Source organism: Saccopteryx leptura, chromosome 1 (genome assembly GCF_036850995.1).
Source record: "Saccopteryx leptura isolate mSacLep1 chromosome 1, mSacLep1_pri_phased_curated, whole genome shotgun sequence".
Lineage (NCBI taxonomy): Eukaryota > Metazoa > Chordata > Mammalia > Chiroptera > Emballonuridae > Saccopteryx > Saccopteryx leptura.
Window position 1 is genome coordinate 258,543,443 of NC_089503.1, and position 27,553 is coordinate 258,570,995.

The window sequence follows — 27,553 nt, forward strand, 5'->3', positions numbered from 1 at the left end:
TGCAGCCACCCCTTGCTACCTCCCTCACCCCCGTGTGCAGGCCATCCTGAAGATGATGGAGCCCCAGCTGTGGGACTGAACCGACACTCCCAACCCCATTTCTGCAGGGCCCAAGGAAAGACGACACTCTCAAACACATGCTGTGGGCTGGAGATACTCACCTCCAGTGCCTCTTTGGTAATGGGGTATTTCTCCAGGCTGGAGATGACTTCCAACACCGCCACCATGTTCTGGATCTGCAAGACAAGAGCCACTCATCACGTCCCTGTCCTACTCCCTTATCCCAGCCCACTCCACCTTACTCATACCAAGAGCCAGTGTAGTCAGCATCACTGAAGACCCTTTCCTACACCTGTTTCCGGGGCCAACATGGCACCCAGCACTCAAACTCCCACCCACGTACATGCCCACATGTCTGAGGGGCTGTCACACAACCAAAACTTATGACATTTATGAAACAAGATCTGCTCTTGATCCAGGAGAAGCACTCTCTGCCATCTGATGGGGTGAGAGGCTTAAATGCACTAGCTGTTAAAGATCAATACATAATAATCCAACAGATTTGGCTACATTAACAAGACCATTACAATTCACCCAAAGTTACCATAAAAAGGGCAAAAAGTTGCAAAGTGGCAGAATACAGATGTTACAGAACCCCCAGGATTCCAATTTGGAACATACAGACACACTGGACAAAACACAGAAGGGCAGCACCAGTGTTCCGGTCTCCTAGTAATCAGGAATACAGACTGGGCCCTCAAGTGGACATGCTGTACATGCCCACTTAGCAGAAATGGTACCTGACAATGCCAGGCAGTTCCTGGCCCAGCTGACTGGGAGTGATAGGCTTTGTCTGGTGCAAGATTCTGCGTATATCTCATAACCAAGCAATTACATCTCTTTATGATACTTGCTGCAAGACAGGCCCTATCCTACTAATACGTTGACATATGTCACTACCTTGTTTAGTGGTCACAACAACCCTAAGATGTGTACTATTATCATCACATTTTCCAGATAGGAGATGACACAGAAAGTTGCGGGTCATTGTTGAAATGTTATGATACCAGTGTCCTCTAAGAGTTGAATGAACAGAGCAAGAAATTCAAGAGCCATAGAAATGAGCACTGCAGCTTTTGTGCACCAACAAGGTGGAGCTCAAACCATGGGAAGGGAAGTGCCACATAAAATATATAAGGCTGATTCCACTTGCACCAAGCACCACAAGCAAACTCAAAATTAATTCAAAACGAACCCCAGGCCTAAATGTGAAAGCAGAACTCTTAGTCTTCTAGAAAAAAGGAAGACTTTGGCCACCCTAGGGTAGACAAACATTTCTTAGGAGCCCTAAAGCACTAACCATCCAAAAAAAATGGACATACTGGAAAATGACTTCATCAAAATTAAAAACTTGGGCTTACTAAAAGACAGCATTGATGAAGAGGCAAGCCTTGGCCAGGGAGTACATACTGATAAAACATTCTGCTGAAGGATTTAGATAGAGAACAAGTAAAGAATGCAGCTCCACAAACCCAGCAGCTTCAGGTTTCCAGCTCACTCCACGAGTAAACTTTCTCTCCGCCAAAATCACATAGTGAGCACATCACTCCATCCCACAAACACACACACTAGAGCAGAATTATGCAGATAATACAGTAGGGAAAGATACACTTCCCACCTAGCCACTGCAGCATCTCCTTGTAGCTTTCCCAGATATACTCCTCACATACACAAGCCTATGAAGACTCATCACTTACTAAAAACAAAACAAAAAACCATGGTTTTATGCTTTGCTCTTTCTCATTAACATGTGAAACATACCAGGGGCACAGACTCCTTCTCCTGCTCACCCTTCCACTGAGGGGAGTCCCACTAAGCAGGGCCTGTTGAGGGACACTTAGGTGTTTCCACTGGCTGTTACAAAGCTGCAATCACCACCTTTACTTTGGGCTAACTAGCAGCCAGAGGGGGTGTGGGCTCCAAGGCCACGGACTACTGTAATTAGCCCCAGGGAGGCTGCTCCCATTGGAAGGTGAGAAAGCCTGTTTCCCACCTTCTTGCCAGCACTGGTGTATCAGTTTCCTCTTGCTGCCCAAGTGTTCATACATGATCACAACTGAGCAGCTTAAACAAAATGCACGGATCATCCTGGGTTTCAGAGGTCAGGAGTGTGCTCAGGTCTCCCTGGGCTGTTGTCCAGGTGTTGGCAGACTGCCCTCCTTTTGAGGGGCTGTCAAGAGTCCGTTTACTGTTTTTCCAGATGTTGGCAGAATTCAGTTCCTCAGTACCGCAGAACTGGAGTCCCTATTCTCTTTGTAGCTGTTATCTGAAGGCCATTCTCAGCTTCTGGGAGGCACTGCATTCCTGGGCTTGCCCATGCCACCCCCCCTGCCCCTACCAACTTCAAAGTCAGCAATATACAGAGCATATTGCCCCTCTGACCAGCCAGGAAATGGTCTCTGCCTGTAAAGATTACATCAGGCTGGGCCTACCTGGACAATCCAGGTCTGCTCCCTTAGTCACTGAAGTCCCTTCTGCCATGTAAGGTACCATGTGCCCAGGTTCTAAGGACTAGGATATGGACATCCTTGGGGGCTGTTACTCTGTTGGCCTTGTGTATTCCTGGCTTTTCTTTCCTGCCCCATTTCCAGCTAAAGGCAGCCTGGATGTAAACTTCAGTGACCACAGAGCAACGACAGTGGCCCTTCAGTGTGCCTGACAGAGCTCACACAAAGGTGTCCCTCTGCCAGGGGCCAACTTGCACCCTGGCAACCATGGCCTCATCTCATGATGTTTTTCATTTGGGGCTGTAGCCATGAACACAGCAGCTGTCTCTAAAATGCTACTCCAAGCTGCGTTGAGGGAGGGTGTCCGAGAGGAAATACAATCAACTCCTCCATACTGCTATCGGGTTGTAGGCAGGGATGCCGTACAAGAGGAGACTGCAATGAAGAGGCCAGTCCCACAAGGAGAGAAAGGCTACCAGCTCCCTGGCGTTGGGATTCTTGACCAACAGGGTCCCCAGCTTGCCACATGGCCTATCTCCAACCCAGTGACCTCACACTCCTGAACCAGCAGTCCCCGCAGAGCAAGCCCAGCAGCACGAGTGTCCTTGTCCTTGGACACCAGATGCTGTCCCAATGACAGACAAGAGGGAGAGACGGAACACCTGGGCAGCCCATGGCTGGCAGCCAGCGGGTGCTGCAGATACCCCACAGCCAGGACCCTCCTTAGAAGCTGCACAGGAGCGAGACAGGTCAGACCAATGGGCTCTGTCATGACTGAATGATGTGCAGAGAGGCCCTCGGCCCTGTAGAAATGTTATCCTCTGCCTCCCTCCTGCTCCAGGTGCATGGAAGTTTGGGACCACCCTGGGGGGCTTATCCTCTGGCTATCCCCCCCTCTAAGGCCATGATGGAGAGGGCACTGACCACTGTGTGGGAAGCAGCACCTGGGCATTCTAGATAGTCAGTCAGTCAGTAGACCTTGAGAAATGCTACCAAGAGTCTGGCCCCAAGCCCTGGCCCTTACCACATTAGATAGGCAGGAGTCCTGGGGCGGGTGTGTGTGTGTGTGTGTGCAGTGTCAGACCAGTCCTCAGACCCAAGAGATAGTGTAACTCCGGCCAGCCTGTTCGTAGGCAGTGGCCCTGACCCCAGACAAAAGTCTCCTGAACCTGCCTTACTAACCCGGCTCTCACCCACTCAGGAGTGACAGGCCTCCCACCCTGGATGAGAGAACCTGTGTGTAGTACAGAGGCCAAGGAGATATGGCAAAGGGGAGGCTCCCACCCAGGTTCCAGGACTGCAAAGCCCAGTATGGTCCTCAGAGCAAGATGGTGGGTTTCAACTGAAAGGCTGCCAAGCATGCCTGTGGTAAAGGCATCTCCTCAGTAGGGTCTCTCAGGATGGACAGCTGAGTCCCAGGGCTCTGGGAGATGGTGAGATGGCAACAAAGCTTTGGAGACGGGAGAGGGAACCAGAGTGAAGACAATGACATGAGTCAGGATGGCAGGAGAATGTAACCTGCCTTCTGTCAACTCCAGCTCCAGTGGGAGCTAACTACCACCACTCCAATAGATCACCTACCTGTATGTAGAAAAACACCATGTTCCCATCACCACAGCACACACACTGCTCCATCCTACATGGGAGGAAGCCTCAGAGCCGCTTTGAGCCAAATCTGCAGGCCAGGGCTGAAGGCCACATGCAGCCTCCTGCTGTCAGAAATAGCCCAGTGCATCTAAGACTCACCCCTCCTTTGGATGTCTGCCTTGGGATTCTTTGAGTAAGAAGAAAACACCTTAAAACTACCTGCCACTTAGCATTCCCAAAAGGGACAGAATACTCACATCAGGGAGTCTGAGCACCTGCAGCCTCTTACTTCCTCATTAGGGCTCCCTGAATAGATGCAAATTAATTTGCATTTCCTGAACAATTAGTGAGCATAATATCACCTCCCTTCTCTGCCAATAATGACTTCCTGTGTGAACTGCTCACTACCCCAGCCCACTCATTCAACCCACTGTTTTCAGCATTTGGCCTCTTTATTAGAAATAAATATTGCTCAGCCATGGAGAGCCATTGCCCCCAGCATGGTGGTATTTGCCCCCCCCCCAACACACATGGAGAATACCTAAATGTTCTCAGGGGAGGTGCAAGATGGGACAGAGCTACTCTGGAAAAGCAGAGGCGGCAAGGCTGGCCAGGCAATGGTGAACACTCAAGAGGACCTTGAGGTGTCCAATGCAAAGGAAGGGCAGGAAGTCACTCCAAGTGTGACACAAGTGTCTACGAAGTCAACCATGACTACTGGTGGAAATGAATCCATAACCATCTTGCTGATGGTTCTTATGCTTAAGATTCATGGAGCACAATCAGCTACACAGGCCAGTCAGCTTGAACGTGGATGTCCATTCAAGCAGCCAGTGTCTCCAGCATCAAACACACAAGCAACCCCTCACTAGAGGCCAGGAAAGAGAGGCTCCTCACTGCTGATCCAGTCCTTGGGGCTCTTACTGGGTCTTTCCACTACATGAAAACCAAGAGTGGCACAAAGGAAACAAAACAGCCTTCGTTCTCAGAAGGCCCCCCAGCACCTAAGTCACCACTCCTGCCAGCCTAACTGGAGACATTTGTGCTTGACTCACAGTAAATAGGAAGAAAGGAATAGGACACACAGGCAACAGCCTGGGCAAGAGTCTGAACCATGGCAGTGCAGGGTGCCATCACTCCTGTTCAGATGACATCCCTATCCTCCCACACCCTGGGTCACATGGAAGCAATGACAGAGCCTGTACAAATTTCCACAGCATGCAAAACTCCACAGCATACCATGGTCCATGTGAACATTAAAGGTACACTGCTCATCCTAATCTTTAAAAACTCTTTTATTTTTTCTGAAGTGAGAAGCAGGGAGGCAGAGAGACAGACTCCGGCATGCACCCGACCGGGATCCACCCAGCAAGCCCACTATGGGGTGATGCTCTGCCCATCTGGGGCCTTGCTCGGTTGCAACGGGAGCCATTCTAGTGCCTGAGGCGGAGGCCATGGAGCCATCCTCAGTGCCCGGGCCAACTGCTCCAGTGCAGGATTGGCAGCAGGAGGGGAAGAGAGAGAGAGAGAGAAAGGAGAGAGGGAAGGATGGAAAAGCAGATGGGCGCTTCTTCTGTGTGCCCTGGCCGGGAATCGAACCCTGGACTTCCACACACCGAACTGACGTTCTACCACTGAGCCAACTGGTCAGGGCAAATGACTCATTTTAGACTATTTACTAAGAAATTATACCACCTAGAACTTGCTACAAAATAACCCACTTGGGTGTCTGTGGGGGGTGACAGGGTAGAGGAAACAATGTTTACCTAGTAAGTACAGTTTTAAGTTGGTGTCTATTGATGCCAAAATGGTTACATTATTCTAATTTTATGTTTGAAATTTACCACAATCTTAAAAAGGTTACTAAATATACCTGTTTCCTTACATTTGGATGGGGCACTTCACTGGCCCTGGAGTGACTGGGCAGCCCTGTGGAGGTGAAGTGAGCAGATACCTGTTTTACAATTGCTCATAGTGGCTGTGCTGCACCACCTGGTCCTGTGTGGGAAGAGGGCCAAGGGCTGGGTGGTTCCACAGTGAGTGTCTCCAGCTCCTTAACCTCGAATTGCAATTATCAGGCACATAGTGTCAGTACAGCCAGCATTCCAAGGTGGAAAAGGCCCTGGGTTCTGGGTCTTCCTGCTAAAGGGTCCAGAAAGCCAGAACCTGGCTGTGCAGCTAGCTCCTTCATGCAGGGGAGGTATACCTGCAGTCACCCATCACATGTGGAAGTTGCTATAGGGTCCACAAGGGCTCTCCAGAGAAGGTTGGGTTGGTAAGAAGGGTCCCTGGCTTTTGATGTTACAGGCTGGTCACAACCCCCACCAAAGCCCTGTCCATCTTTGGACACCATTGCTCTATTTCAGGGGATGTGTAGGTAAACCCTAAGGCCTGAGTAACTACGGGGGGGGGGGGGGATTTCCACCCCATTCTGAAACAAGGAACCGAGACACCAAGCTTCAGAGTTTGTAAGGCTCCTGGTTCATGCTCTTTTTCCATGCATCAAGGGGTCCCACTTCACTGGAAATACCCAACCTCTTGCTAATGAAGCTGTACATGTGCAGTTGTGGTAAAAATGGGGAAACCCTGCAATTCCCAAGGTCTGAGCACCAGCGAGACCACCCAGTCTGACTCACAGGACCACCACTTGGTTGGGCCCCTCCAGGGTCCAAACTCCAGCTCTTCATCCTTGAAACCCCACATTATAGATAAGGAAATTTAGGGTCCAGGGCTTACTATGCAGCTAGAAGGTGGTAGACTGTGGCCTTACATCAGCCTCCCACCCATATACTCTCCCCAACCTACTACCACAGGGAAATGCATAGGTTACAAAAAGCTCCCTGAAGCCACACCGGGACAGCAGCTTCAAACCCAGCAGCACTTTCAGATGGCCTCCAGGCTGCCTCTGCCTTCCTCCTGACAGCTAGGGAGACCCACACCCTCCCACAAAGCAGAGGCTTCAGCCCACACCCCCAAGGCTCACTCTGAGCTGCAAGTCACTTAGTAAACAATGATGGCACTGGAGCCTATTCCCTTCCAGGCCCTAAGGCAGGCGTGGCCAACATCCGGCCGGCATAATGAGTTTATGCAGCCCTGAGTTTATGCAGCCCGTGATTAAATTTTTAATATTCTCCGCTACTTTAAAATCTCAGCTACTCAGAAGCAGAAGTGTCTTTGATTATTGGAAATTGAGATATTTAAGAAAATAGTGATACGTGGAAAAGAATTCTGTGTGTGACTAATCTAGGGTTAACTTCCAATAATTGGTCAGATGGATTCGCGATACCTGCTTTTTATTTTTATTTGTTTTTAGAGACAGAGTCAGAGAGAGGGATAGATAGGGACAGAGAGACAGGAACAGAGAGAGATGAGAAGCATCAATCATCAGTTTTTCGTTGCAACACCTTAGTTCTTCACTGATTGCTTTTTCATATGTGCCTTGACCGTGGGCCTTCAGCAGACCGAGTGACCCCTTGCTCAAGCCAGATGAGCCCACACTTAAGCTGGTGACCTTGGGGTCTTGAACCTGGGTCCTCCACATCCCAGTCCGACGTTCTATCCACTGCGCCACCGCCTGGTCAGGTCAGGCACTTCTTTATTTTTTAAAAAAATTCCATTATAAAGATTTACAACTTTTGTACTCGATATGAATTGTTTGTCATTTAGCGGCGATATGAAACCCACATTCTTTAGGCGGAGTTTGCCAATGCACACCCAAGGTCAAACAATTTGTTGTTTTTATGGTCAAGTGTGCTGAATCAAGTGGCATTGTAGTAGAGACAATAGCTGCAGTTGGTAACTGAAAACGTATCCAGGCTGTTTGTAAAACGAAATAATTGTTTTATTTGCGATATAACCCCTTCAAGCTCATTCTATTAATTAAATATTGTTTCGATTGATTGCGATATAGTTTGGTTATTTATATGGTATGTAATTATATTTTTATTAAAATAATATTGTATATTAAAATTTTTTTCACTCACATTTATTCATAAACAAATTACACAATAAAATTTTGTTTACTTGAATCATTTTTGTATTTAACATTTTTTAATTTTAATATTTCAGCCGTGAAAAAAATTTTCTTTCTAATCTGACCTGGGGAAAAAACTGTTGGCCATGCTTGCCCTAAGGGCACACACTAAGAGTGGACTCACCCTGCCTCATTGTTTGGCCAGTCCCCCTACCACCTGTGCTGGGCATCTGTGCAGTACAGTCCACACGAACTTGTTCAGTGCACTCAAAGCAAGACAGGTCAGCAGCAAAAACCAGTTCAATTAAAAAACCCACAATGTAAAAGTCATCTCTTTTTTTTTTCTTTTTAAATGCAGAATGGTCTAAACCAGTGTTTTTCAAGCACTGGTCCGTGGAATGGTCCACCAGAAATTTTATGCCAGTCTATGAAAGAGTTAATCACTCTGATGTTGAATGAAGATTACACTCAATTTTCTTAGTTGAATTCGTTTATGTTCAGGGTGATTTCTGCCTTGTGGGTTCCTGAAATAAATTTTTTTAATCTTTTTTTTTTTTAAAGATTTCATTTATTCATTTTGGAGAGGAGAGAGAAAGAGAGAGAAGGGGGAGGAGCAGGAAGCATCGACTCCCATATGTGCCTTGACCAGGCAAGCCCAAGTTTCGAACTGGCGACCTCAGCGTTCCAGGTTGATGCTTTATCCACTGCACCACCACAGGTCAGGCCCCTAAAATAATTCTGTTTTTACCAGTCCCCAAGTGTAAAAAGGTTGAAAACCACTGGTCTAGACAACACACAAAAGCCACTTAGCTCAAAAGACTTCGGAAGTATTTAGCAGCAAGCAAGCTGTCCTTCCAAACAAAAACATGCCACAGATGGCACACAGAAGCAACCAGACTTTGAGCCTTTCAATGTGCTGAGCATTCTAATGCCATCCCTGGCTGAGTCACTGTTCCCTATCAGATACACTGCAGGTGCAAGTCGTGTCTGCTGAGGGTTTGTGCACAGAGTGAATGAAACAGGGCTTTGCTGGACGAGTGTGTGTCTGTGATTTTGTCCCAGTGGTAGTATTTTCAGCCACAGCAAGTCTTCCTGCTTCTGATAACTCCACACATGTTCCCTGGTGGATGCTCTTCTGTGACTCAAACAGCCTCGGTCACAAGTTGGTGCAAGAGATGGCACCTCCACCCCTAGAGGGCCAGGCTCTACCAGGCCCATGTCTCACCCAGTCTACCTGAAGGAGAAAAAGAAGTCAGTGCAGCTTGATCCTCCTTCTTGGCGCTGGAGGGTGCAGCCTCCCTGACCCTGCTCTGTCTTGCCTGGTTCCACAACCAGAGAGGAGCAAGGTGAGCCTCCCTTGGGCAGGTGCCATGCCAGCACTCTGCCTGGTGACGGTGCCATCTCCACAAGGACCCCGTGGAAGCCTCACAGCCATAGGAGCAGTCTCGCAGAGGAAGAATGAACTAAAGTGGGGGGTATCCCAGATGTAGCCACAAAGCTCACTACTTGCAAAAGCACAATAAGTACTTCCTCATCAGTTGGGCCCATCTGCTCCCCAGAAGTGTCCATAGCTGGAGCATGCCCACCGCCTGTGTGGCCTGTCTACAGAGCACCCACGGCCAAAGTGTGCAACTGCAGCTGGAACTTGGCCCAGGGGAGGGAAACTCCGTTCTGAGCACAGGGAGCACAGAGAACTGCCTGCAGCCCATGAGCAGCTCAAGAAGAGGAGGCCCAAGACTCAGGACAGCCACTGGAGCTCCCCATCAACATGCAAACATGAATAGTGGCTGCCATCCATGGGACTTCTTCAAAAGGGGCAGACAAGGAGGGCAGGAGAGGCAGCATTTCTCTCCACAGTCCTGGTACCCAAGTTGTCCCTCTCTCCCTCCTTTTTATCTCAGCAGCTCTTCCCAACATAACTATGAACTAAATTCTCCTGACCTCTCAATCAGGCCAACAGGATGTACAATTCTGGTTGTAATTCAGACCTTTTTAAGAGCTCTCAACATGTCATCTGTGAATTGGTTCACTCTTACATTGACACAACCGGAAAATGTGAAAGCCAAACAGAGCATTTATTTCTGCCAGACATGCTTACAGAAGGGTCCATTTGGCAGTGTATCTGATGACAGCACTTGGGTGGAGGTTTCTCCCTTCCAGCCTCGCTCCTGTAGGAACAACCAGTAAGAATAACAGCTGTGCAAGATGGAATGACACGATGCTCGTGGGAGGGGCACACAGAGTGCTCAACCCACGTGTGTGTGGAAAATGGGTAATCCAAAACGAGAATGAGCCAGCTTTTTAGGAACTGATGGGGGCCAACCTCCAAGAGACTGTAAGTAAAACAGTAAAGTAAAAACAGTACACTCCTGTGCTGCCAACTGAAAATGCCTGGCAATGGGGCTGGGCAGAGGCACAGTGGGGCCCAAATCTTTTTTTTTTTTTTTTTTTTTTTTTTATAGAGACCAAGGGTCAGAGAGAGGGATAGATAGGGACAGACAGACAGGAACGGAGAGAGATGCAAAGCATCAATCGTCGGTTTTTCGATGTGACACCTTAGTTGTTCATTGATTGCTTTCTCATATGTGCCTTGACCGGGGGCCTTCAGTAGACCGAGTAACCCCTTGCTGAGCCAGCGACCTTGGGTTCAAGCTGGTGAGCTTTGCTCAAACCAGATGACCCTGTGCTCAAACTGGCGACCTTGGGGTCTCAAACCTGGGTCCTCTGCATCCCAGTCCGACGCTCTATCTACTGCACCACTGCCTGGTCAGGTGGGGGCCCAACTTCAATGCAAGCAAGAGTAGTCACTAACCTGAACCCTGCTTCTCCATGGACTGGGGAGCCCGGGCAGAACATTGGGAAAAGCTCATATCATGCCTGTAGCTCCTCAGTGGTGCATTGACTACCGTCCTTGGAGACTCTGTGACCTCAGGACCCAGGCATGACCATCACAGTCACTGCCAACCTGCTCCACGACCCTAGTGTAGTGCCAGGAGGCCACCCATCTCCTCATACTTCTAGGCTAAGTGTGGGGCTGGAGTAATGGCAGTAAGTAGAAGGACCTTCTCAGTGGGTATTTCTGCAAGAGGGGCCACCATGGAGAGAACCAAGGACACCATCACCCAGAAAATAGGAGGGCAAGCCTAGGCATTTTATGTCAAACATCATGTAAGGATGGACACATACTCCGTAATCCAAGCAATCCCAACATGTACCAACAGAATGTACCAACATACATCCAATATGTACCAACAAAAACATGAGTACCAACAATGGTGGGGTAGTCATATTCAGAACAGCCCCAAATGAAAATCCTGCATGGCCATGGCCAAAATATAAGCAATGACTAAATCATGGTCTAACCACTCAACACAGAATGAAAAAACTACTGCTACATACAACATCAAAGATAAATCTCAGAACCATTAAGTGAAAATTCAGATACAAAATACATGCTGTATTGCAAGACAACCTGATGGTGACAAAAGCCAGGGAAGTGGGGGATAGGGAGTGAACAGGAAATAGAACAAGAGCGGCTTCTGAAGAAATACTCTATTTCTTGCCCTGACCTGGATGGGGGTGACTTGGGTATGATCACTTCATATACCTCCACTGAAATGTAAAATTTATGACTCAAGCACTTTCCTGGATGTATGCCATACTTGAAGGCCACCCTATCCTAGAAACAAGTGCCAGAGGTGCTGGGGTTGAGAAGAGGGGGAGGTACTGGCAAGCCAGCCCTTCACTCCCCCACGCTCAAAGAGGCACAGACCCTCTGAGAGTCCTACACAAGGTCTGAGACCTGCTTCACCATGAGCACAGGCTATCTCTGAGACACGCGGTGTGCACTATGCTTCACAGCTAACACAGAAATATGTCCACACGCTCCTGCACTGGGCAGGGGTCAGTCTGGGAAGGTGCAGCGCACTCTGGAGGTTCCAGTAAAGAAGCACTCAGGCCTGACCAGGTGGTGGCGCAGTGGATAGAGCGTTGGACTGGGGATGCAGAGGACCCAGGTTCAAGACCCCGAGGTCACCAGCTTGAGCGGGAGCTCATCTGGTTTGAGCAAAATCTCACCAGCTTGAACCCAAGGTTGCTGGCTCCAACAAGGGGTTGCTTGGTCTGCTGAAGGCCCGCAGTCAAGGCACATATGAGAGAGCAATCAATGAACAACTAAGGTGTTGCAACACGCAATGAAAAACTAATGATTGATGCTTCTCATCTCTCTCCGTTCCTGTCTGTCCCTGTCTATCCCTCTCTCTGACTCACTCTCTGTCTCTGAAAAAAAAAAAAAAAGAAGAAGAAGAAGAAGCACTCAGTATGTCGCTCAGTGTTCCCAGGAACAGCAAGTCTAAGGTCACTAGAGTGAAGCAGGCAGACAGGCAGCACCCAATGCCTGGGGTATTGCCTGCAAGCATCATGCCAGACATCTGTCTTCCTACCACATGGTGGTCTCCTCTAAGACCAACATCTCCACAGTATTATGCCACTGGTACCAAAAGGAAGCCAGGATTCTTGTTACATACCTGGCCACAGGTTCATTTCTGACCTACCCTGTGCAGTCAGCCCAGGCCTAGTTCCATGCAACAGGCTATTAGCAAGTTGCACTGGTGACCTGGGCAGAATGGACAGCTGGCTTAAGGGAAGGCAATGGGACAATTAAGATAAGGAGTCTCTGCATGCCTACACTAGAAAAGAGACAGCAAAGGGAAACTAGAAATTAAAGTGGGGAGACAGACAATATTTAAAAGTCAATGTAATGTGCCATAATAAAAATCAATACAGAAGCCCTGGCCGTTTGGTTCAATGGTAGTGTCGGCCCAGCTTCGACACTCGGACAGGGCACACAGGAGAAGTGCCCATCTGCTTCTCCACCCTTCCCCCTCTCCTTTCTCTGTCTCTCTCTTCCCCTTCCACAGCCAAGGCTCCACTGGGGCAAAGTTGGCCTGGGCACTGAGGATGGCTCCATGGCCTCCGCCTCAGGTACTAGAATGGCTCTGGTTGCAGCAGAGCAACGCCCGGGGTAGGCATGCCAGATGGATCCTGGTCGGGAGCATGTGGGAGTCTGTCGCTGCCGCCTACCCTCCTGCTTCTCACTTCGGAAAAATACAATAAAAAAACAAAAAACAACAACTCTGAGCAAACTAGGAATAGAAGAAAAATTCCTCAGCCTGATAAAGTACCCACAGCTAATGCTATATCTGATGGTGAGAGGCTGAATGTTTTCTCTCTAAGAACAGGTACAAGAAGACAAGGATGTCAGCTCACCACTCCTATTCAGTCTTGTCAGGAGGGTCCAGCCAGTACCAAAGAAAGAAAGAAAGGAAAGAAAAGAAAAGGGAAGGAAGGAAGGGAAGAGAGGAAGGGAAGGAGAAAGAAAAAAGAGAAAATAAAGAGAAAGGAAGGAAGGGAGAAAAGGGAGGGAGGGAAAGAAGAAAAGGAAAAAAAATAATGAGTTTGACTGATAGTGGTGCAGTAGAGAAAGTGTCAACCTGGGATGCTGAGGTCCCAGATTCAAAACCCTGAGGTCGCCAGCTAGAGCATGGGGTCATTGAAATGATCCCACGGTCACTAGCTTGAGCCTAAAGGTCACTGGCTTTTGAAGCCCAATATTGCTTGCTGGCTTGAACAATGGGTCACTGGTTTGGCTTGAGCACCCCTCCTCCCGTAAAGTCATGTATGAGAAGCAGCCAATGAACAACTGAAGTGACACAACTATAAGATGATGCTTCTCATCTCTCTCAAAAAAGAAGAAAAAAAAAAGAGAGAAACTAAAACTGTCTTTATTCACAAATAACAGAATAGTGTATATGGAAAATCTTATAGAATTTACAAGTACAAAATATGGCTAAGAGAAATTAAAAGAGGCCTCGATTAATGACAGATATAGCAAATTAATAGACTGGATATGTCAATATCTTTAAATTGTTAGTTTTCCCCAAAACTGATCTACAGATTCAATGCAATCCCATCAAATTTCCATCAGGCAGAGTGTAGGACTGGGACACAGAGGACCCAGGTTCGAGACCCCGAGGTCGCCAGCTTGAGAGCGTGCTCATCTGGTTTGAGCAAAGCTCACCAGCTTGGACCCAAGGTCGCTGGCTTGAGCAAGGGGTTAATTGGTCTGCTGAAGGCCCACAGTCAAGGCATATATGAGAAAGCAATCAATGAACAACTAAGGTGTCGAAACGAAAAACTGATGATTGATGCTTCTCTCATCTCTCTCCATTCTTGTCTGTCTGTCCCTATCTATCCCTCTCTCGGACTCTGTCTCTGTTTAAAACAAACAAACATATATATATATAAATTTCCATCAGGGTCTTTAGGAGAAACTGGTAAGATTTTATATGGAAACACAAAGATCCTAGAATAGCAAAATTTTGAAAAAAGTAAAATTGGAAGATTCACATTATCTGAGTTTAAGATTATATAATCAAGACAGCATGATTTTGGAGAAAAGATATCAATGAAACAGAGTCCATTAGCAGACCCACACATAAATGGTCAGCTGATTTTTAACAAATGTGTTAAGGCAATTCAATCAGGAAAATAATTTTCAACACATAGTGTTGGAGTAATTAGATTGCCATATGCAAAAAAACAAAATAACCTTCAACTCCTACATCACAAGATAAATAAACATTAACACAAAATGGATCATAAACCTGAATATAAGATTAAAACTGGCCCTGGGGGTCCGTACGACAGGAACTGAGATTGGAAGGTGTTTGCAGAGCGAGCTGAAAATGAATACCAGAGGACTTGGATCTCAGCTAAAGGACAGTAGTCCAGTTACTGAACTTTCAGCAAGTGGAAGTTTTGAAAATCATGATCTTCTTCGAAAAGGTTTATCTTGTGTGAAAAATGAACTTTTGCCCAGTCATCCTCTTGAATTATCAGAAAAAAATTTCCAGCTCAACCAAGATAAAATGAATGTTTCTGAGGAACATCCAGGGTCTGTTTGCTCCACTAAAACTGCAGGTGGAATTCAAGGCAGTGCAACAGGTTCAGCGTCTTCCCTTTCTTCTAAGCTCAAACCTTTCACTGGATATTTTGAGGGGCCATGATGATACTATTGGGTTTGAAGATACTCTTAATGACCCATCACAAAGTGAACAAATGGGAGAACCGCACTTGATGGTGGAATATAAACTTGGTTTAATGTGATGCAATGTGCTGATCATGGAAATGGAGGGGCTGTGTCTTGTCTATAGCTGTCTTTTTACTATAATTTTATGTACAGAACATTAAAAGTACTGACACATAAAAAAAAAAAAAAACAAAAAAAAACTGGCCCTGGTTGGTTGGCTCAGTGGTAGAGTGTTGATCCTGTGTGTGCAAGCCCTAGGTTCGATTCCCAGTCAGGGCACATAGGAGAAGCCACTATCTGCATCTCCTCTCCTCCCTTTTCCCTTTCTCCCTTCCCCACACCTCTCCCCACCTCCTGCAGCCACGCTCGATTAATTCGAGCATGTTGGGCTCTGAGGGATGGCTCCATCTCAGGCGCTAAAAATAGCTCGGTTGCAAGCATGGGCCCTACGTGGGCAGAGCATCAGCCCCAGATGGGGGTTGGTTGCCAGGTGGGTCCCAGTTGGGGCGCATGCCGGAGTCTTTCTGTCTCCTTCCTCTCACTTAAATAAAAAATAAATAAGAGTTAAAGCTATAGAACATCTACAAGAAAACAGCAGGAAAATCTTAGTGCTCTTGGAATTTGGCAGACTTACTTGGGGAGGGCGGGGGCGGAGAACAGACAGGGACAGAGAGAAGGAAGGGAGAGAGAGGAGAAGCATCAGCTTGTGGTTGCAGCACCTTAGTTGTTCACTGATTGCTTTCTTGTATGTTCCTTGACCGGGGGGCTCCAGCTGAGCTAGTGACCCCTTGCTCAAGCCAGCGACCATGGGGTCGTGTCTATGATCCCACGCTTGGTTTCAAAGCTGGGTCCGCAGCATCCCAGACTGACCCTCTATCCACTGTGCTACCGCCTGGTCAGGCAAAATGTATTTTCTTGAGTTACTATTTTTCCCTTCTGATCCTTGCTATATAGATGATACCAAACACAAGAGAAAAGCAGCAGTGTGACCAGGAGAGAAGGCCTACATCAATGTGACAAAGAGAAGGTTAAGCTGGCTGCAAATCTCTACCTGTCATCCCACCAAAAGAGCTCGGCCCAGACACCTCAGCCCTATCTCTCAGAGCAGCTCCTAGGACCCAGGACTGCTCCTTCCTCCTGGAGCCCCAACTCCAGATCCTTCCCTTTTCTCCCTCCACTTCTCCACTATTACTCCATAGTTCCACCTCAGGCAGTGCCATGTCTGCATCACAGGCCCAGGTACGGCCTCTGGACCCCACTGCCCACCTGGTGGTTCTTCTTCCACATCTCAAAGGCATTTGGGGTGTCCCAGACCAATGGCCAACACCTCTGACTTTGTTCCTATAAGGCTCCTGCCCCAAGAACAGCAGCAGCACCCTTTAAGCAGATGAGCCTAAGACTGAGCGAACTCTTCTCTCTCACCTCACACAGATACTGCACCTCTAATTAACCGAACCCACACTAACCCCACTAGGTGTCTCTTCTTTGGACCCTGATTTCAAACATTGGATATAGTGGGCCTCAGCTCACCTCTCACCCAAGTGCTCAGACAGTACATGCCTACATACTAACTTCTTAATGGAGTGTAACATGGCACTCAGTGGGTACACCAAGGGGGACCCAGGGCTTGGTCGTGCCTAGGCTCCCCTCCCTGACCATGTGAAACACTGCCCTATCCTCCTCTCAGAGCATCTACTGAGCCACTATTGTTGCTACATGTGTGATCTCCTGAACTCCAATAGCCCCAGGAAGCATGCCAATGGGAACTTCACAGCTCAGGTCTGACCCCAAAGGCAAAAAGCCCTGAGGCACTGTCTCTCCTAAGTCCCTTGCACCCCCACCAGCCTGAGCCATGATGTTTCCCTGTGTGACTTTCCCACCCTTGTTCAGAGGCTGCAAAAATTATGTAGTTGAAACTACATTGTAGATACTGTTCTTACAGGGACAGACTGACAGGAATGGAGAAAGATGAGAAGCATCAATCATTAGTTTTTCACTGCGCGTTGCAACACCTTAGTTGTTCATTGATTGATTTCTCACATGTGCCTTGACCGCGGGCCTCCAGCAGACTGAGCAACCCCTTGCTGGAGCCAGCGACCTTGGGTTCAAGCTCGTGGGCTCTTGCTCAAACCAGATGAGCCCGCGCTCAAGCTGGCGACCTCGGGGTCTCGAACCTGGGTCCTCTGCATCCCAGTCCGACGCTCTATCCACTGCGCCACTGCCTGGTCAGGCGATACTGTTCTTTTTCACTGAACACTTTTCCTCTTCCTATTGCTACATAATCTTCATAATGATCTTGTTTAAACAGCTAAATGTTCCATCAATCTATCATAATTTCCTTGACTTCTATTATGCTGGACATTCCACTTCCTTCTGAGTTCTCCTACTACAACTACTGATGCAATGAATATGTTCAAACATACAACTCCCTCTTTTTTTATTTAGGGACAAATTTCCAAAGTTAAATTTTGCCCCACGATTCTAAACACTTTTAATGGCAACTGGTACTATCTCAACTTTTTAAAACTCCTGGATAGCACAGGGCAATGACCCTGTTACCAAAGGGAGAAAGATAGATAGAAACACCTATCTGGCAAAAGTGTCTGTTATCCTGCCCTTGTCATCTATCCCCAACTTGGAATGGGTATGCCAGGGTGTTTCCAAATATTCAGGAAAAGAACTTGTCCGAGGCCAGACCAGGTGAGGCAGGATCTGAACTCACACCTGTCTGACTCCCAATCTAAGGGATCTCGTGCTGCCCCATTATAAACTGCATTCCAGAATAACAAAGTCACCAACATCTCCATTTCCACTAGTATATTCTGGCAGCATCTCTTGGTGGTAAGAAGCCAGCTTCCCACTATTATTTAATGTCCATAAAACATTTTTTTTTTTTTGTATTTTTCTGAAGCTGGAAACGGGGAGAGACAGTCAGACAGACTCCTGCATGCGCCCAACCGGTATCCACCCGGCACGCCCACCAGGGGGCGTCGCTCTGTCGCGACCAGAGCCACTCTAGCGCCTGGGGCAGAGGCCAAGGAGCCATACCCAGCGCCCGGGTCATCTTTGCTCCAATGGAGCCTCGGCTGCAGGAGGGGAAGAGAGACAGAGAGGAAGGAGAGGGGGAGGGGTGGAGAAGCAGATGGGCGCTTCTCTTGTGTGCCCTGGCCGGGAATCGAACCCGGGACTTCTGCACGCCAGGCCGACGCTCTACCACTGAGCCAACCAGCCAGGGCAATGTCCATAATACTTAAGGTAAGAAATTGAAACAACCGAAACAACCATCTGAGACAAATCACATGTGAGCAAGTGTTGGGACAAGCTCATTATCAAAAATGGACACAGGAAAACCGTAGGGAAAGTACACTCAGTGCTATCTCTGAGTCTGCCCTCTCCTGCCCCGGGTTCCCACTGGCACAGAGAGGTGCCCACAACTGTAGGCTGCTTGGTGCCTCTCTGTCATTGTCTGCCTCGCATTCCCACAGCATCGCCAAACTGCCACTTTCGAGGCTGTTTCAAGGCTGCCTCCTTGGAGCTCCTAGGGCCCAGTACTGTCCCAGCCTCAGCTCCATCCAAACACGAACTATTTCTTTTGGCCAGGTCCCACATGGGTTCTGGGGAAAAAGTGGTAACGGCCTGGCCTGCTTCACACACATCCCTTACCGTCCTCATTAACCCTGCAGGATCTGCTGGAAGCATGGTTCTGTCCACGGGTCCAGAACCATGTTTTACTCTCTCCTCCAACATAGCAAATAAAATCCACAAAACTTGTCACTATGAAGAAGCCACATTAACAGTTATCCCCTGCATACCCTCTGATGGCTGCTGAACTGTTCAAGTTGCATGGCACTGGCCAACAATCCCAGTCTTCTGAGCTGCTCCAGAGCTGAGCATCTCACTTGCTACCCTGCAACCCCACAGGTCCACAGCTCCTGGGGTATCTGAAACACTGACAAAGACAACCTCACTTCTGACACTGGCCCATCAGGCCTGCTGGGCCATGCCCATCATCTATAATAAGCATTAAGACTAACTGGAAGGTAGAAAATGTGCCAAGATGACAAATCAAATATAATAAAAAATTTCACCAGTAACCATAATAATGTTACTGAATATAAAGCTAACAGCTACAATAAGTAAAACAAAAGTAATAAAAAAAAATGCAGCACTGACTGGGAAAACTGGTAACGAATCCTGGGTCCCACTCAAACTTCCTGATTCCTCCTCCCCCACATGAGGGACACACAACCCCAGATGCTGAATCCTTGGGGAAGGGTACTGTCAGGCCAGGGCTCCAAATGCCAGCTGAAAGTTAGCATTTTCCCACTTTACTCTTAAGCAACAGTGCCCAGGCTTTAAGGAGCAGATTATATTTATTCTGATGCCATTAAAATAAATGCATAGATATCAAACTGAAATAGAATCCCCTCCAAGCTAGTAAAACTCCTTTTGCATGACAGGTAACACTCAGACCCTCGCCCACAGCCTGCATGTGATGTACTGGCAGTCTCTTCAACTCACAGATTAGTTTGAATCTCTCTGCACCTCCCAACAGATGCCATGCTCATCTCACAGAAAGACTGAAAATAGATGCATGGTGTCTCCACCAGGCCTGCAGGAAGTAGATGTGTGGGCTATAACTGGAGGACGGAGCAAAGCCATGCTGCCCTAAATACTATTTTTTCTACCCTAAATACATTATGGTGCGGACAAAGAAGAACCCCTCAGAGACTGCAGCATTTCCACTTCTGGCAAACTCCTTCCTGACTAGGAGATCTTCTTGCTCTTACCTGTTCCTCTGGGACTCTGGTTGGAGCCTCCTTAAGGAGTGGCAGGGAAACTCAAGCCCTGGCTCACAGAGCTCTATCCTGGTGGTGGAGACAGATGAGTGTCCAAGAATGGTGCTCCAGAAGGAAGAATGGGGCATGCACAGACAAAGGACAGAGGGGGGTCAAGGGGCAGTAAGGCAAGGAGGAAGAGATATGCAGAGGCCGCCTATGTTGGCAATATGGGTTTGGGAGCTCAGTTTACTTTGTGGAATCTAGGATGCCTTGGAAAATAACAGTGGAGGGCTGAGTTGGGCTGTGATTCCCATCTCGGGACATCCTGAAGAGTGTCCCGAGTTCATCCGACTCCCCTGGCAGAAGCATATGTACCCAAAGCCCCTCCATGTGTTGCTGGCACTGCTTCCCTGTCCTGCCAGCCTCAGGTTGGAAACGGGGATATATTACAGCACCCTGCAGTGGGAGAGTCATTTCCCTTCCCCTGAGCCAAAGGCCTCATCTGTACCCCAAGACAGTGCCATCAGCTCACAGGTGTGCTGAGGACTGGAGAGAGACTACTAGTGCTTGTCAAAGCACTGACTCTGCTCCTGCCCTCTCTTGTTATAACCCTGGACTTTGACTAGGCTGAGTGAAAAGACAGCAGACATCACTCCACTCCCAGGGCAGTAACTTTCCTTCCAGTGATATGCTTACAGGCCCTGTCTGCTTTCAAAGCTTGGCTGAAAGATGCACTAGGAAAAAAAGAGTTGGGTTTTTTAATGGCTTCAGCAAGGTCAATCGGCACGTTTATTTGTTAAGAAAGTCTTACATGTAGCTCACCTGACACACTGTGCTCTATCAACCCTCTTTTACAGGGAAGAAGGTAAGGTATAGAAGTCACCTAATCTGCCAGAAGCCACCAGCTGGGTCTGGGGCCCAGACAACCTTGCTCCTGAGCACTGGCTCTTCACTGTATGCTCAACTGCCTCACACAGAAATGTAGATAAGGTACAGCTGTAGCCTTGAAGAGGCTCCAGACTTGGCTGGGTGAGCAGGCTGTGATGAGGGAACTTCAAACAGTGTACGCTGGGGAAGCCAAAGGATATTCAATGTTCTGGGGCTTCTGAGGAAGGGGATGAAAGGTGTCTCTGAGGAGGCCTGAAGAGATCAGAGTCTGAAAACCAGACCAAGACAGTGAGGACAAGCCAGGTTGGAGGCACAGCAAGTGCAAAGAACATCAGAGGAGAGTGGGAGGAAGCCACGACAGGCCATGGAATGGATCCTGGGCCGTGTTCAGAGCAGGGAATGGCACAGATTGCAGTTTTAAATAGCTGGATCTAACTACCTGGTGGAGAACTCACAGCTGAGGCAAAGAGACAAATGTGTAAGTGCTGGCCAACTCCAAGGAGCAAGATGGTGAGGGACAGGACAGTTGGGTATGGGACAAAGGGGCACAATAAGGCAGGGAGAACCCAGGGACACGAGTTGTGGAGTCTACCACATTGGACTTGAGAAGCCATTGGCAGAACGAAGGGTAGAGTGGTCACTGAAGACAGCAGGCAGTGAGGCCTGCCTGAGGAAAGGGGACAGGGTAGGAGGGGAGAGCCTGCAACTGGATGCCAGGGAGCCCATCTGGCCGTCTTACTGATGTGTGCCTCCTACCTCGTTCACTTCACAAGGTTCTGAGCAAGGGACTTCCTGTGGATCACTGTGTTTCACCCACTTTGAGAGGCACCGGTACATCATCAACCACGAAGAAAAACAAATGTGCCAACTGGAAGACTCAGCCTGACTCAGAGACACTGAAATATCAAAGGGACCCCTTGCTCCTCCTCACAGTAATCTTGAGCACTCAGATGTGGGCAGAGGTACATCTCATACCCAATACTGTCTCGAACCAGATGCCATCCCCAACAGCCTCTCCCCTCAATCATGACTGAATGGATTCCAAGATTGGCATACCCAGCTTCTCTCCACTCACCAAGACTGGGGCAGCAGTAGTCCCACCTGAATGCCACATTCCCAAACCAGCCCACCCCCAGCTCCACAACCATCCTTTCCAAGTTCAATTCAAAATAGCTCCGGAGCCCTATTAGAAGAAGCCTCTGCATGCCTGAGCTCCCAGAGGTCCTTCTGCCTGGACTGCCCTCCCTCAAGCAGCCCTCAGGTGCCCCTTTTTTGCTGTTCCACCCACCTCATCCACCAGCATCCCTTTTTCCTGCACAGAGCCACTATGTACCTTGTCATCCTGTCACCATGCTTGTGCCCACCCAGCACTGTGGCTGACAAGCACCACTGTGCAAATGAATGGGGCAGCCAAAGGTGAAAGAGGCTGGACTTGGAGCCCAGAACCTCCTGCTGGAGCAAGGCACCACCCTGGGCCCCTTCCATGTTTCTAAGATAAGGACGGCAACTGCTTCCCTGTGGGACTGTGTAAGAATCTGCCCAGCACATAGTCAAGTGCTAGCCAGATGGGGGTCCTACTCTGTCAATAGGAATCACTGCACTCGCTGTCTCTCAGGACTCCTGCTACCGCAGATGTGATCGTGCTCCAGGGCAATGAAACTCCACAGTCTCCTGCTTACACTGTTAAGCAGGAAGGACCTAACAGTGGCTGCCTGTGGTTACCTAGGACAGGTGTCCTCCAGTGTCCTGAGGCTCTGCTCTCATGGTAGGTCCAGCAGGCCTCTGGAGCCAAAACCAGCTCCACCTGCACTATCCTTTACACACCTAAACTCAGTTTTTAAGACAGGGAAGGGATAGGCAGTACCAAGGCATTCCAGAAGGTCTCTTGCCTAGTGAAGCTCCAGGTAGTGCTGGCAGAACCCCACAGTTGGAGTGTGACGCTGCTTTTCCTTGTCCCCCAGCCTTCGAGCACCAGCTCTAAGCAGAGTTGTGAAGAGCAGGAGGCACGCATGAAGGTGCCCTTCCATATCTGCCACTGTAAAAACCACCATTCCACAATTTCACTGACAGACCTACTACTCAAGCAGAGAATCAACAAAGTATTTAAAAAGCATCATTGTATTGGCAAAATTCTGGAAGCCAGCCCCACAATAATGAAACGGCTCCTATCATGGAACATTATGCTGCAGTTCAAGGACTGAGTTAGACTTGTATGTAACAAGAACAGAGAGACACTGAGAGAAATAAACTGGCTGCAAAGTAAGACATGTGTGCCAGAATTTACTTTAAAACTATGCGTAGAGGCCCTGGCCGGTTGGCTCAGCGGTGGAGCGTCGGCCTGGCGTGTGGGGGACCCGGGTTCGATTCCCGGCCAGGGCACATGGGAGAAGCGCCCATTTGCTTCTCCACCCCCCCCCCCTTCCTCTCTGTCTCTCTCTTCCCCTCCCGCGGCCAAGGCTCCATTGGAGCAAAGATGGCCTGGGCGCTGGGGATGGCTCCTTGGCCTCTGCCCCAGGCGCTAGAGTGGCTCTGGTTGCGGCAGAGCGGCGCCCCAGAGAGGCAGAGCATCGCCCCCTGGTGGGCAGAGCGTTGCTCCTGGTGTGTGTGCCGGGCCCATGCGGTCGGGCGCATGCGGGAGTCTGTCTGACTGTCTCTCCCCGTTTCCAGCTTCAGAAAAATACAAAAAAAAACTATGCGTAGAATTCTGGGATGTATCTCTACATGCAAAGAAGATGTACTCCAGACCTATGACACTGGTTCTCTCCAGACGGATAAAAAAAACTGCATCGTCACAGAGGCCAAAGGGGCCTTAGCTGTAAGTCAAATATTTAAAGGTTTTTTGTTTTTATTTTTTTTGAAAAAGAGAGATGGAGAGAGGGACAGACATACAGGAAGGGAGAGAGATGAGAAGCATCAATTCTTCATTGTGGCATCAATTCTTAGTTGTTCACTGATTGCTTTCTCATATGTGCCTTGACCAGGGGCTAGAGCAGAGCCAGTGACCCCTTGCTCAAGCCAGAAACCTTGAGCTCAAGCCAGCAACCTTGCGCTTCAAGCCCGCGACCATGGGTCACGTCTATGATCCCATGCTCAAGCCAGCGACCCCGCGCTCAAGCTGGTGACCTTGGAGTTTAGAACCTGGGTCCTCCACATCCCAGTCCAATGCTGTATCCACTGTGCCACTGCCTCGTCAGGCAAACATCTCAAGTTTTAAAGAAGGAGGGTATATTTACTATTTGTGTACTGATAAAAAAAACGAGAATAAAAAGAAAGAAAACAAAACATTTTAGGCAGAAACAGCACAAAGGGAAGCTCCAGATATGCAGGCTGAGATAGGCCAAGGGTCTGGGGGAAATAGGGGACAGTGAGCCACTGGAATCAGTTCTACAAAGGGGACTAAGGATCTAAGGGGACTGCACACAGGGACACTGGTGTGTGACGTGTGACTCTAGGCCTGGTTTGCCAGATCGCACATTTCACCTGTTGTTGTTGATGTGATTTTTAACAGTATTTTGTTCACTTGAGGGGTCCTGGTCAGTACAGTAAGAAATAGCTGCTCTGGCCTGACCGGTGGTGACACGGTGGATAGAGCGCTGACCTGGGACACTGAGGTCCCAGGTTCAAAACCCCAAGGTCACCAGCTTGAATGCAGTTTCATCTGGCTTGAGCCAAGGCTCGCCAGCTGGAAGCCCAAAGTCACTGGCTCAGCTTGAGTCCCTGTAAAGACACACATGAGAAGCAATCAATGAATAACTAAAGTGACACAACTATGAGTTGATGATTCTCATCTCTCAAAAAAAAAAAAAAAAAAAAAGTTGCTCTGGCTCTGAGGACAGGGAAAGAAAAGAATCACAGCTACATTGCTTGACACACCTGACCAATACACACCTTGCGCCATCACTTAAGAACACTGTCCCATTTTATAGAGTCCATAACCGAGAAGCAAGAGAATCAGAAATTAGATTTTGCCCAAGGTGACAGCTCACACAAAGTTTAAGATACCAGTGTGGGCAGGGCTTTAATGAGGCCTTCAGGATATTCAGAATGAAAGCAAGGATTCATAGGTGAATAAAAAAGAAAAATGGGCCCTGGCCGGTTGGCTCAGTGGTAGAGCGTCGACCTGGCGTGCAGAAGTCCCAGGTTCGATTCCCGGCCAGGGCACACAGGAGAAGCGCCCATCTGCTTCTCCACCCCTCCCCCTCTCCTTCCTCTCTGTCTCTCTCTTCCCCTCCCGCAGCCGAGGCTCCATTGGAGCAAAGATGGCCCGGGCGCTGGGGATGGCTCCTTGGCCTCTGCCCCAGGCGCTAGAGTGGCTCTGGTCACGACAGAGCGATGCCCCGGAGGGGCAGAGCATCGCCCCTGGTGGGCGTGCTGGGTGGATCCCAGTTGGGCGCATGCGGGAGTCTGTCTGACTGTCTCTCCCCGTTTCCAGCTTCAGAAAAATAAAAAAAAAAAAAAAAAAAAAAAAAAAAAGGATGTTAATACAGACAGATTAACACCCCCATGGGAAGGAAGTTCAGGACACTCCAGTGGCCTTTGCCACACTCATTTGCAACTCACAACAGCTGCTATCTTCACATATTCCCCATGTATCAAGAGCAACAGCAGAAGGGACCAGGACGAGGACACCTCTAAGTTGCAGAGGCCAGAAGTTGGGTCTCCAGGCTGGTGCTAGTTGGCAGAGTTGAAGGAGGTGAGAAGCTCAGAGGAATGATGGACGGGAAGCACAGGTATGCTGAAGGCATAGGGGGGAAAGGGGAAGGTGGAAGATGCCCATGAGAAGGCACTGGCACCTGACACTATCCAAGCGCTCATCCTGTTAATGGTAACCCCTCAGAAAGGAAGATCTGAAGGCTGCATGGAGCCCTTAGTAACAAAGTGCCCTTTCACTCTGTCTTACGGTATTGGACTCTCTTTTCTATTTTTTATTTTATTTTATTTTTTTAATTGAGTCCATAGAGAGGAAGGGGGGTAAGAGTGAGACAGAAACATTGATCTGTTTCTGTATGTGCCCCAGCCAAGGACTGAACCAGCCTCCTGTGCATTGCAAGACAATGCTCCAGCCAAGCGAGCCATCCAGCCAGGACGGTATTGGACTCTCAGTAAATCTATCAGTCAGGTCAGCTCTCCTCCTTCCTTCCTTACCTAACTTGCTCACACAGTTCTTCACTTCCGCCTCCTGTAAAGGCATGGGTGTTAGGTTACTAGCCAATTAGGCAGCTCAGAGCAAAACTGGGGCTCCACCCATCTGGCGTTTCAGGAGGCTGCAAAGTTGGCCTCTCCAAGACTGCTATTTCCTTGCTCCCTATAAGATTATAATGTGATGGCATTCAGCCTGGATCCCAAAAATTACAAATGCCTTCATCAAATTAGAAATAAAACAAGCAAACATGCTTGGCCAGTCCTTCCAGCTCACTGACTAGCAATATGACTCTAAGTAAAGCGGCAATTCTAAACATCATGGCTGGCGGGGGAGAGGCCACTGAGACTCTGGACTCCCCACAAACTGGACGGCCGGCCATGAATAAGCCTCACATGGTCAGTACAGCTACCTCAAGATGCAATGGGTGTGAACTTCATTCTTTCCTTTTTTTTTTTTTTTTTGTATTTTTCTGAAGCTGGAAACGGGGAGAAACAGTCAGACTCCCACATGCGCCCAACCGGGATCCATCCAGCACGCCCACCAGGGGCGATGCTCTGCCCCTCCGGGGCATCGCTCTGCCGCGACCAGAGCCACTCTAGCGCCTGGGGCAGAGGTCAAGGAGCCATCCCCAGCTCCCGGGCCATCTTTGCTCCATTGGAGCCTTGGCTGTGGGAGGGGAAGAGAGACAGAGAGGAAGGAGGGGGGGGGGTGGAGAAGCAAATGGGCACTTCTCCTATGTGCCCTGGCCGGGAATCGAACCCGGGTCCCCCGCATGCCAGGCCGACGCTCTACCGCTGAGCCAACCGGCCAGGGCCCATTCTTTCCTTTTTGCGGGGAGAGGGCAGAAACAATTATGGCATTAGCTATGCTGAGATCTAAAGTAATTTCTTAAAAAAATTATTGAGTTAGCAAGAGAAGAATGGAGACGGGGGAGACAGAAACATTATTTTGTTGTTCAATTTATGCATTCATTGGTTGGTTTTGGTATGTGCCCTGACTGGGGATTGAACCCACAACCTTGGTGTATTGGGACAACGCTCTGAAGCAATTTTTATGAACCAGTGGTGAGGTAAGCAACAGTGACTTTTCAATCTGTAAGGAGAATGCAGTCAGAGGATGAAGCTGCTCAAGTTTCCAGTGGGGTGGGTGACATGCGCGCACACACACACATATACACACACATTGAGAGGAAACACTTGTCTCTAACATTAGGAAAACCTTGGACAAGGGAGCCCAAAGCCATCCAGACAGCACACTGCAACCAGCAGAGAACAGACTTAAGAGTTCATTTAACAACTATTTAGTTACTGGGAAAATAAATATGTATTGTACATATGCTGAGGAGAAAGTCAGGAAGACAAGCGAACAGAACAAGTGACTATCCAGAAAGCTTTGAAGAAAATATGCGGCATGTGAGAGAAAGGCTTCCTCCCAACCACTGGCCCAGGAGAGGTGGTCACCTCAGCTGCAGAGCCACATAGAGCATGGGCAGCCAAGGATCTAGAGCACAGTGGTTCTGTCCCACATTCAGGACAGCTGGCTCATCATGTACACTTGAGTGGTTCCTAGCACGCCCCCCAAAAC

At 48.7% G+C, this 27,553-nt stretch overlaps 1 protein-coding gene and 1 pseudogene across 2 annotated transcripts in view; one reads left to right on the forward strand and one right to left on the reverse strand.

Annotated features, from left to right (window-relative positions):
- MED26 (mediator complex subunit 26) overlaps positions 1 to 27,553 on the reverse strand; it is a 50,977-nt gene that overhangs the window by 3,456 nt on the left and 19,968 nt on the right. The window contains exons 1-2 of one of the 2 annotated variants that reach the window (XM_066348931.1): positions 4,089 to 4,269; positions 162 to 236 (exon numbers count right to left, since the gene is read on the reverse strand). In XM_066348931.1, coding sequence (XP_066205028.1) covers positions 162 to 236; positions 4,089 to 4,142 — 129 coding nt within the window. In that variant the 5' untranslated portion in view covers positions 4,143 to 4,269. Of the gene's footprint in view, positions 1 to 161; positions 237 to 4,088; positions 4,270 to 27,553 lie in introns of those variants that run through there. The other variant, XM_066348925.1, reaches the window with a different exon arrangement.
- On the forward strand, positions 14,760 to 15,325 carry LOC136389257 (proteasome maturation protein pseudogene; annotated as a pseudogene).